We start from the raw sequence: 11,055 nt of genomic DNA, 5'->3' as shown, positions 1-11,055 counted from the left end.
CAATGGTTCTGAGGAATGTTCTGTTGTGGAGATAGTAAAGGATTACGTTAGGAACAGCCGGTAAGTAATATTTTGAGATGGCAGTTAATAAATCCAGAATTGAGGGCATTTTTGTGCGCAATAAATATGCAATTTTTTTATTGGTAGCACTGTAGCTCTCTGGTCTGCGCATGTCTATTTTTTTCGAAGAGCTACAGATCTGCAGCTACTAACCTTCCAGTTAGTCCCACAGATTTTCGATTGGAGAAAAAGATGGAATTTACGGAGACCAGCTGATTTGTTAAATGTAAATGTTTGCGAAAAAGTCTTGACAAACTCTTGCTACATTTTCCCGGGGGTAAACATGCTGAAAAATTAGACATACGACGCACACGTGCGCGACTGACGTAAAGTTGACGAGCTCACGGACCAAAATAGAGCAATCGGTTTCTTTCAGTTTTAGGGTAAATGTAACGACTATGATTGCCTACTGTATTAATATCGGTTTCAGTGGTAATGCCGTGGCGATTACAGAAGTGGTAAGATGAAAAGCCCTTTATTGATATGGCGTTGTTACGCGTCAACATCATCGTCGCGGTTGGTTGAAAACCACTTCAGTTCCTCTTTGACAACAGATGAATGTTATATGGTGGAAAGATTAATAGCAAACTGCACAGCAATATGTTGTTGTCCTTTTCTTTACTTAGGCAATTAAATTACTAGACCCAGTGGAACTTCCTTCAGCCGTACCATGATTGCAAGAAATTCATATTGACTGCAAATAGGAAAAACAATGTGTATACCTCAGTGCGTCAAGTGGTACTACAAAATGTGTTAACAAACTTAACATCTTTGGCTTTTTCCACTCTCCCTACGTGACGTCATGCATTTCACGGTTGAGTAATTTTGAACACCGATTTTAGTACACAGTAACAAGGATTTTTTACTTTGAAAATATTTACGATGCAATATCGGTCAGTGGCAAGACTTGCATGTAGGATTTATCCAATATTTGAATATTAATTGGAGTAAATGTCCTACTCATCAGAATCTATGTGATATATCCAATGCTTAACAATGAATGGGAGAAAATGTCCCACTTATCAGTATATATCCATGAGATTTATCCTTTTTGGACAAATTTCTGGGAGAAAATATCCCAATGAGAGAAAAAAAAATCCCATCTGATACTTTTTCTCCCGTGGAAGAAAGGTGGGATAGTTGTTAGGACTAAAAATCCCACCATTCTCCCATGGAATTCTGACATTTAGGACTTAATATTTTTGAAAATAGAGATGTTTGTCAGTTCAACATCAGAGCATATGATACTGCTAAAAAATCCCAAGTACTATAAATTTTTTTTGAACATCACAATTAGAAATGATAGTAAAAAGTCCGGGCTATATGTTGTGTCCAGAGTTAAATGTCGCACTGTTAATTTTTCCAAGTTTTAATATTTTTAACCGTAAATGTCAACTTTCAATCGCCGAAAGATAGTTAATTCGAGGTTAAACCCTAAATATCAGTCAATCAATCAACTTTCAAGATACGAAAATGAGTAATTTAAGTTAGAACACATCGATGATCATTTATTTCCCTGAAAAATAAAAGATGTACATGTAAAGTCGCAATATTCAAAACTATATTAAAGTACATTTGCACTTTACAGTGGTATACAGTTCACTTTAATCGGGAATGAATGAAGCGTGTATTGAAATCAGCGTTATATTGATCCAATTTCGTCGATCATTGTTAAATAGTTGCAATTACATACATCAAGAAATCAGGGGAAGTGTACATACAATTAAATGCATTCTATAGCTTAATTATCGTCTTTTAAAATGCTGTGAAAAGGAATTATTTCTTTCTTTGAAATTTCGAACAATGAGAACTACAAAGATAAAATCCAGATTGACGCACATTTATGTAAAATAACCAGGCAAACTAATCTTTTTAATGCACGAAAAAAAAATATTAAAGGAACAAAGAAAGTTCTGACAAGAATATATAAAGTATATAAAAGATAGAAATATGTAACAGACATTATAAAAATCGTTTGATGATATGTAAACAGTGATTGTCATAAAGAAAATACAGCTATTGATTAAAAATTGATACAATCTATGCATGGCAAATAATTGAAAGTGTTAACAACTTCGATAATCCGTGGCGCGGCACGGAGAATTGTGAGAAAAGATAAACTGCTCAGATTAATGGCAGACTTGCGTATATATGGATAAAGTGGGTGCAGCGCTCTATAGTTAATCGGATTCTTCTTCGGACTTTTCCCACGTGGCATTGGTGACCAGTTTCCGAACACCATTAAGGTCTGTTGATCTCAGAAATTTGTCAATTGCCCTGATACCCTGCCGACAAATTTCCAGAGGGGGGTATGTTAGGGGATTCCCGTCCAATACCGATGATGTGTATCTCTCATCCCAGTCCAGGTTTTTCAGATTTCCAAAGTTCTGTGGCAGACGACTTACATTATTATTCCCTATCCATAGACAGTAGAGTTCTGTCATGTCACAGATACTGTCAGGGAGAACAGACAAATTGTTCAAAAACAATAACAAAGTATGGAGGTTTTTCAAATTTGAAATACTCACAGGAAGCATGGAGAGTTTGTTATCACTCATGTCTAAAAATTCCAAATTTTCCAGCTGACATAAATCCAAGGGAAAATCTACGAACTTGTTATTCGCCATATGAAGACTTCTTAAATTCTTTAAGTTGTCAAATCCTGCCGGAAGATGGTCCAACATATTGTTACTGAGAGCCATACTTTCAAGGTTCACCAACTGACATACCTCCTCCGGAAGTTCCGTCAATTCGTTGGTGTCCAAGATCAGAACATTAAGATTGGTCAGCTTTGAGATCCCTCGAGGGACCGCCAAAACTTTGAAATTAAGACACGATTGCCTCTCTGGGCTTAGATCAAGAATTTCCAGCTCATGAAGTTGAAAAATTACATTCGGAATATCACCCAATTCCCGTCCGGTCAGTTTCAGCTTTTTCTTTCCTTTAAAGAGTGGATCTTCTGTCTCAATTCGAAGTCTGAATGATTTTACGTCCGAAGTAGTACGAGGGGTGTATAAGTAATATGCCATCGCACTGATTCTCAATCAGAGATTGCAAATGTTGGCGATTAATAGGAAGCTTTTATTAAAGTTCAAAAAGGGTAATTTCCGGACAAACAAACAGTTACGTCACTGTTGAAGTAAATGACATTCTTATCCCTGCCTTAAATACTTAACTGTATCCAATTTTCGTCAAGGCCGCGATCTTTAAAATCCTTTTTTAAAGATCCGACAGTATGATTAGCAGTAGAAAAAAATCTCTTGAGCTTGTAGTCTATATTTCAGATACAGGTACCTATATGGAAGAAGAAACAAAAATTCAGACACATACTCTACACAAGAGCATAACATTGTTCTGTCATAAATCTTAAGCACAAAGACATTCTTTTTCATCTCTATCATTTATAACTTGATTTGTCTCGTTGCTAGAATCGCGGTAAAGGATTCTTAGATACAAAACCTTCCACACCGAAAACAGGCCAAAAAAAATGAATTGCAATAAATTGCTATAATAAAGTATACCTGTGTTATAAAGACCTCTATAAATCGTCCCGACACTAACTTGATTGTTTTTTAAATGCTGCTATTGCTAACGTGCTTTCACAGTTTTGTTGATTCTATCGACATCAAATCAAACGAAACTCTTGAACTGTCCGTTCTACTCTGGAGCCAACATACCTTGATCACCAGAACCAGAAGCCCCCTAAACAATCAGTCCAGCGTCTCAAAACCCGAAGCTCGGAATAAAACTTTGTCGGAGTCAATATTGGCACTTTTGATCAACTTACCAAGATAAAAATGGAAATTAGCTTTCAATTTGGACCTCAGTCCGTTCTTTCCCTGAATTCGCACAAAAAGAATACCAGTTTACCTGCTACTGACTTGGAAACTGGGCAAAGCATGGATACAATTATATTTTAAAAGTTTACCTGTAATTTTTCACGTGCTGTAATCCAACAGTGCAAGTGGCAGGTGAAGTGAAAGAAAAAAGGTACTAGATACAAAAATATCCTGGCTGATCGATTTTAATTACAATTGAAATTGCGCCCCCGATTATGTCGAATTTATCATTGTAAGGAACAAAGACGCTCACAATTTTTGAGTATACATTTCTCCTTAATTCCACATTTATATGTTGATCTTTCGCAAATAAAAGCACATGTTTGGCATTCATGAACTAAAAGGTTTCCTAAACTGCGACTGTCAAAAAATACCTTGCTTGGTCTGTTCGCTAGAATATCGCCATGACAATTTGTTGAAGAGACAATCAATGCATGATGTGGAATTTTTTTTAATGGTCCTTGTTCTTGCGTTAATGTGTTGCACCCATGAATAATTCATTGATACTCTCACTCTTCTTTACTCAATTGGACTTTAAAATCAATAGTTTTAATTCTTGATAAACGATCGCATCTATTGTCTAGATGTCATGTAATTTATGGTTTAATTTGCTAATGTAACATTTAAAAGTCTATAAAATTGTTCTGTCTGTTTATTTCGTTATGATTCGAACGGATATACCTGATCTAAAGCTGATCTAGCCCCCTAAAACAGAACGCTTTTGTTAAACTTCATTTTAAACTTATCGATAATATAGTAGAGTTGATATTTCAAAATATTCTCACTACCAAAGGAGTGCAAGACAAACATTTGGCATGATTAAATTGACTTGAAAATCGTTATAACAAAGCTTCTAAATCTTAAAATAATAAATTGCAAATAAACCATATATGTTTCAGCAAATAAAATTGAATAAATAGTGAGCTTACACACATGGACATTAACTACTTTATTAATGTTATATTCTTTTTCATATTTCGGAAAAACATTAATGTATTCCCTCTAATTAATCATGATTTTCTTTTCTTAAGTGTCCATCGACCTAAGAATCAAACACATGTATCTTTACGTACATGTATTCCGAATCGCCGAGAATCGAGTAAAATTTTGTTAAGCTAAACATTATATTTTTATTAATTTCAATTAATTTAATTTAATTTCAATTAATACTTTCTCAACTATTTTAACTGCCTACATGCATAAACATACATGCATTTTAAAGTCATACAGAGGTATATTTAACGACCACGCCCACTATTTGCTCACTCAGATGAGGAGAAAGACGAGCCATACTATATGATCAATAATTTTAAATCAACAATGAATATGTACACAAATCATTAAACGACGTTTGAAGACCTGTTGTAGCAAACATCTTCAAATTTTATTACTTACTTTCACTGTTGAAATACTTGTAAGGCGCAGTTTGTATACTGACCAAAAACGGGTTTTTATGGACAAAGTATAATTATATATTCCCAAATAACAGAGCAAAGACAGGCAACAGCACGGAGACAGCAAGGAACATCAGAGCTAGTTACGCTAATTATCTTCGTTAGGACCAAAATTTCAACAGCAGTGGACAATATAAGCCAGTAAACAAATATTTTATAATCGTAACTGTTTTCAATCAAAATTTTAACTGCTATTATTTGGAATATCTATTTAGCTTACTTACAAACGAGATCTTTTATGGTTGGCATAGCTAATCATGCATAGAAGCAATTGTTTACTCATGAATATTTTATGAAAGTAAATTACATTTGGTCGTTTGAAATGGATCGAAACAAGTAACGTTGCTTCTTTGATGCCACGCAAGAGTAGATAAATGGCTACAGCAACTGTTTCTTCAAAATATCAACAAAAAGCGATTTTGTAAGTCAAGCACCTTTCGGATGGAATTGGTCAAACTATAGGTTACAGTTGTAGACATGTCACATTCATTCATGAATAATCTTTTAGAATAACATATAGCAATTTAAGGTATTTATTTGGGGAGGGGGGGGCAGGAGGGGTATATTTCTATAAATGATGACGTTGAAGGCAAATCCAATATGGTGAAGATTTATGAAGTAGGAGAAGAAGCGTTCAGTGTATATACTACAGGATTGCCAGGAACAGTTGACAGATTGTTACAGGTAAGGTTAAGCAGAGAACTAGCTGTGATATAAAATCAGTCCCACAGTGTCAAGTGCACCGTAGCATTTTGAAAATATTAAATATTCTTCTGAACAAGGTATATTAATACTTACAGGATTGCTTTACTCTCCATTTCCCTCTTCATGCACGAGCTATGTATGACTTCCCAATTAGACCTCCATTCGTGTAAACTATATCTGTGCCTTTTTCAACTAAGTTTTTTTAAACTGTCTTATTGGTTTCATGTATGAAAGTTCCAATACGTAAATGAACATCACATTTAATCAACATGGGTGATTATGACGGGCACCAAATACATGTACTCTGTATTATTTCAGAAAAGCTGACAATCTTATCAAACATTGCTCGGCAGGGGAATATGCTTTTGGCAATCTGAATTGGTATTTTCACACTTCTTACTTTCCTTATCAAAACTTACATCCATAAAATGAATTTTACCTTTGTATATTAAAAAGGATCAATATTGATAAAATGTTTACATAGAGATTAATGAACTCCATTTGCAGGTGCACTTAAATCGAATTCAAATATAAGAAAAGATTTAATAATCTGTCAAAGATATATGCTCCATAGTAAAACATTTTTCCTACTCCAAACGTGGCAAACACTTTTCGTATTGATTTTACCAAATGCTTCTCTGATATATTTCTTTGTAAAATAAATTTTAACAAAATACATGAAGAAAAATAAAATAGGCATTGTAGCTATATGAAATATCTGTGTGTCAATTTTTAAATGTATGAATGACTTATGTATATGATACATGTATATGCTCGTTATTATTTAGTTTCTTTAAAGTATTGTGTTATAAATTACCTGAATGCTAAAGAAATCACAAGTTTTTCTGACCAGTGATTTAACGATGTCTTTTTCCAAATAACATTTAAAACCTTAACGCAGTAGTTCTAAGCCCCTATCTTTATTCCTCATTACAAAAATATTAACTGCTGTAAAGGAGAAACTTCAGACGTACTAGTGCTACAGCGTATTCTAGAAGCGGAATAAATCAGATGTGAATTCTTATAAACTCCAAAGAACTTTAAGATATTTAAAATTGGCAAATTTTTCAAAAGTCAGTAACATAAAAATTTACGACTTTTCTACAGCCATTCCTCACGATAAATTAAAAACTAGGCTTCTTGATATCATGGACAAGTGCTTCTTAAAAAAATGGAAGTCGGAAATTTTCGTATCTTGTGATTGGTCATCAACGAAATTACTTTGATAAAAATCACTCTTATTCTACACACAAGTAATCTGAAGTTGATATGTAAGGATGCTAGAGTTTCTCATGGACAGCATTTATGTAGTCTTCGGAGACCAGATCTTCCAACAATATGTTGGAAATATGATGGGCACTAATTGTGCTCCTTTATTAGTTGACCTGTTTTTATACTCCGAAGAAGCAGAATTTATTCAAAAACTCCGACATGAAAGGAAGAAAACACATGCTATGGCCTTCAACTCGACATTTAGATATATATACGATGTATTTTCAATTAACAATAGTTTCTTCCATTCATATGTTGTCTCGATGTATCCCATTAAACTTCAAGTAAAAGACACCACAGAGTCTGACACATCTTATTTATATTTAGACATTTTACTTTTAAAAGACTTTAATGGAAAAATAACAACAAAACTTTATCATAAACGTGATGACTTCAACTTTTCTTTTGTTTACTTACCTTATTTAAGCAGCAATATACCATTATCAACTGCAGTTGGAGTTTATGTCTCCCAGTTGATTCGATACACAAGAGCATGTTCTATGTACGAGGACTTTCTTAAACGAGGAAAACTACTGGCAAATAAGTTGATTTCGCCAATTCTATGTTCGATACAATGACCTTTTTAGCAAATGCAGTCAGTCGTTTAGTCGAATGTTGACCGACTTTTTTCATACAAATTGTCAGGCAATAATTTTTACACTGAATGGTGTACAGATTTTCCTGTTTGCCCGATCATGACAAAGAGCACATATGGGATGTTTACTTCTCCATGGCACCTGATTCCACCTCTGATGTTTTCAGTGGTCACCATTTGCTATGCATTTGCTCTGCTTCCAATTTTTATTGTTCCGATGGACTTTTAAGCTCGATTACCGTTCGTTATCTTCGTATTTCATAGAACAGAAATACCATATTTGTGAAGATATTTACACAATACTTCTGCTAAAGAAAAAGAAAACGTTACGCCAGATATCTGAACACGAATGCAATGTACAGTTGTAATAATTCTAAAATATCTTAATATTTTTTTCTCTTTTTTTAAAATGTACTTACTGTGCTTAGTGTGCTTGATAAAAATTTGAATGAACTGGAAAGCTCGCAATCTTTTAGACGACTTAGGCCACCCCGCTTAATAATAATAATTATTATGACCCCACTTGAAAAGCGAGGGTGTTTAATGATTGGTGTGTCCATCCGTCCGTCAGTCCGTCTGTCTGTTCGTCAGTCCCTCCGTCTATCTGTTACGCTTTAGGGTACACATCTCTTATAAGCAATTCCTCTTTTACCACTGAATAAAATTTAATAATACCTCACAGAATCTTTGTTAGATAGTGTCATTGTGCACTTCCTATTTTACTTTTTGATCGGACACATATTTCGGGTTTCCAGTAGCAAAACATATACACTGTCATTTTTTAATAATATCGAGGGGTACCCATCTCTTATTTGCAACTCCTCCTATACCACTGGATAAAATTTAATGATAGATGTAATTTCACAGAACCTTTGTTACATAATGCCATTGTGCACCTCCTATTATACTTTTTGATCGGACACATATTTCGAGTTTCCAGTAGCACAACATAGAACACTGCCATTCTTTATATAATATTGATTGGTACCCATCTCTTATCCGCAACTCCTCCTATACCATTGAATAAGATTTAATGATACTTTCACAGAATCTTTTTTTACATAGTGCCATTGTGCACCCCTATTTTACTTTTGATCAGACACTTATTTCGGATCTCTTATAGCAAAACATGGTCTTTGCCATTATAAACATATTGGGGGCGAGGGGTATCTTTTTGTGAGCTCGTGCTCACAGTTCCTCTTGTTTCAATTCAAGTTCAGTTCTTTATTGCGCTCGAGTTTTGTAACTCATCAGGATATGAAATTTATGTTCACGCATATACATGGCGATAAAATAATGGGTGGGTGGACATAAAAAAAAAGAAATGATAAGTTATGACAAGGTAATGATAGACATTCAGAATTTTCATCTGTATTTTACCTAAACGTACTTCTCCATCAAACTTGCCCGAGGTAGCTATGTTTTAGGCGGATAGTTCTGAAAACAGGCATATGTCAACTAAAGGAATACAATGATTGATTGTATGTTGTTTAACGTCCCTCTCGAGTTTTTCATTCATATGGAGATGCCACCACATGCCGGTGGAGGTCTACATTTTCTGAACAATACTCGTTACTTAGGGCCATTAAGCACTGAGGGATCTTTTTCGTGTAGCACCACTGCGACACGGGGACCGGTCTCCACGTACAGTGGGATTCGAACCCGCGACGTAAGGATGAACTCCTTTCACAGCGACTCTAAAGCAGACGCTATAACCACTGCGCCACGCATGCGACAGGAATATAGTGACGTTACCGAACTATTATGTTGACCAGGTTTGGAGCTGATCCAGATTTTCCATCTCGTCGTAAGTCTTTTTGTAAAACATGGCCTTGCATCATCCTTTATGGACGACTGCTCATCCTTCGTGAAGATTTGCTTTTGTATGATCTAAAAACTCTACTGAAGACAAAAGATAACAGGGAATTTTCATAGATATTGCAAGGATTGATAACAGGAACCCTTTATGTTTATAATGGAGGGAATCTGCAAAAGGGAGAGGTCTGACCTACATGTATATTAACATTCTCCTGAACTTTATATTTTTCTTCATTGTGGTTATACACCTTGGACTGACTATTAAGGTGGATTAAACGCTTGAAACCCGGGGGGGGGGGTAGTATAAAGATGGGGGTCTCCGTCCTTCCGCACGTCCGTAACACTTGAGGTACCCATCTCTTATCTGCAACTCCTCCTATACCAATCATTAAAATTTAATAAACTTTCATAGAATCTTTATTACATGGTGCTTTTGTGACCTCCTATCTTATTTTTCAATCGGACAAATACTTGGGTTTCCCAAAGCGGAATACGAACACTGCCATTCTTTTTATAAAACGAGGGGTACCAATCCCTTATCGGCAACTCTTCCTATCCAAATGATTAAAATCTAATAAGACTTTTACAGAATCTTTTTTACATAATGTTATTTTACACCTCATTTTTTGTGGCGCGCGTGGCGCAGTGGTAAGAGCGTCTGCTCCAGAGTCGCGGAGTAAGGATTTGATCCTTACGTCGCAGGTTCGAATCCCACTGTGGGACATGGAGACCGGTCCTTCGGATGAGACCGTATAAACCGAAGTCCTGTTTTGCAGTAGGCGCTGGTACATGTACGAAAAAGATCCCTCACTGCTCAATGGCCCTGAGTGCCGAGCTTAGGTCAAAATTCGCAGCTCTCCACCAGCAAGTGGTGGCGTCTCCATTTGAGTGAAAAATTTTCGAGAGGGACGTTTAACAACAAACAAACAAACAAATCCTCCCATTCTTCGTTTTGATCGGACAAATTTTTTTGGTTTGCCATAGCAAAGCATGGACACTGCCATTCTTTTTTTAACATATCCGCAACTCCTTCTATACCACTGAATTATATTTCATGAAATTTTCACAGAATTTTTATTACATAATGTCATTGTACACCTCTTATTTTTCGTTTCGATCGGCAGATATTTGGGGTTTCCCATAGCAAAACCTTGACGCTATCATTCTTTCTATAATATTGAGGGTACCCATATCTTATCCGCAACTCCTCCTTATTTAAGTGGAGAAAATATACACAAATAATGTGTTCAAATAATTTATCTTGTCCTCTTACATTTTTAAGAATACTTAAGCTGATTACGAAATGAGTAAC

The 11,055-nt window shown here is 35.3% G+C and overlaps 1 protein-coding gene across 1 annotated transcript; it reads right to left on the bottom strand.

Annotated features, from left to right (window-relative positions):
• Nucleotides 1–1,902: 1,902 nt before the first annotated feature.
• On the bottom strand, nt 1,903–4,289 carry LOC133190796 (leucine-rich repeat and death domain-containing protein 1-like). The gene is made up of 2 exons (XM_061326483.1): nt 3,989–4,289; nt 1,903–3,354 (listed from the first exon to the last, which is right to left on the bottom strand). Exon 2 carries the CDS (start codon nt 3,087–3,089, stop codon nt 2,241–2,243), a length of 849 nt encoding a protein of 282 aa, XP_061182467.1. The 5' UTR covers nt 3,090–3,354; nt 3,989–4,289; the 3' UTR covers nt 1,903–2,240.
• Between the last annotated feature and the right edge of the window lie 6,766 nt (nt 4,290–11,055).

The sequence above is a fragment of the Saccostrea echinata genome, unplaced genomic scaffold (genome assembly GCF_033153115.1).
Source record: "Saccostrea echinata isolate AGI-Se365-2 ecotype Australia unplaced genomic scaffold, CSIRO_AGI_Sech_v1 ptg000022l, whole genome shotgun sequence".
NCBI classification, from domain to species: Eukaryota; Metazoa; Mollusca; class Bivalvia; order Ostreida; family Ostreidae; genus Saccostrea; species Saccostrea echinata.
The sequence above is the reverse complement of the archived record's forward strand: the minus strand, read 5'-3'. Positions and strand labels throughout refer to the sequence as shown.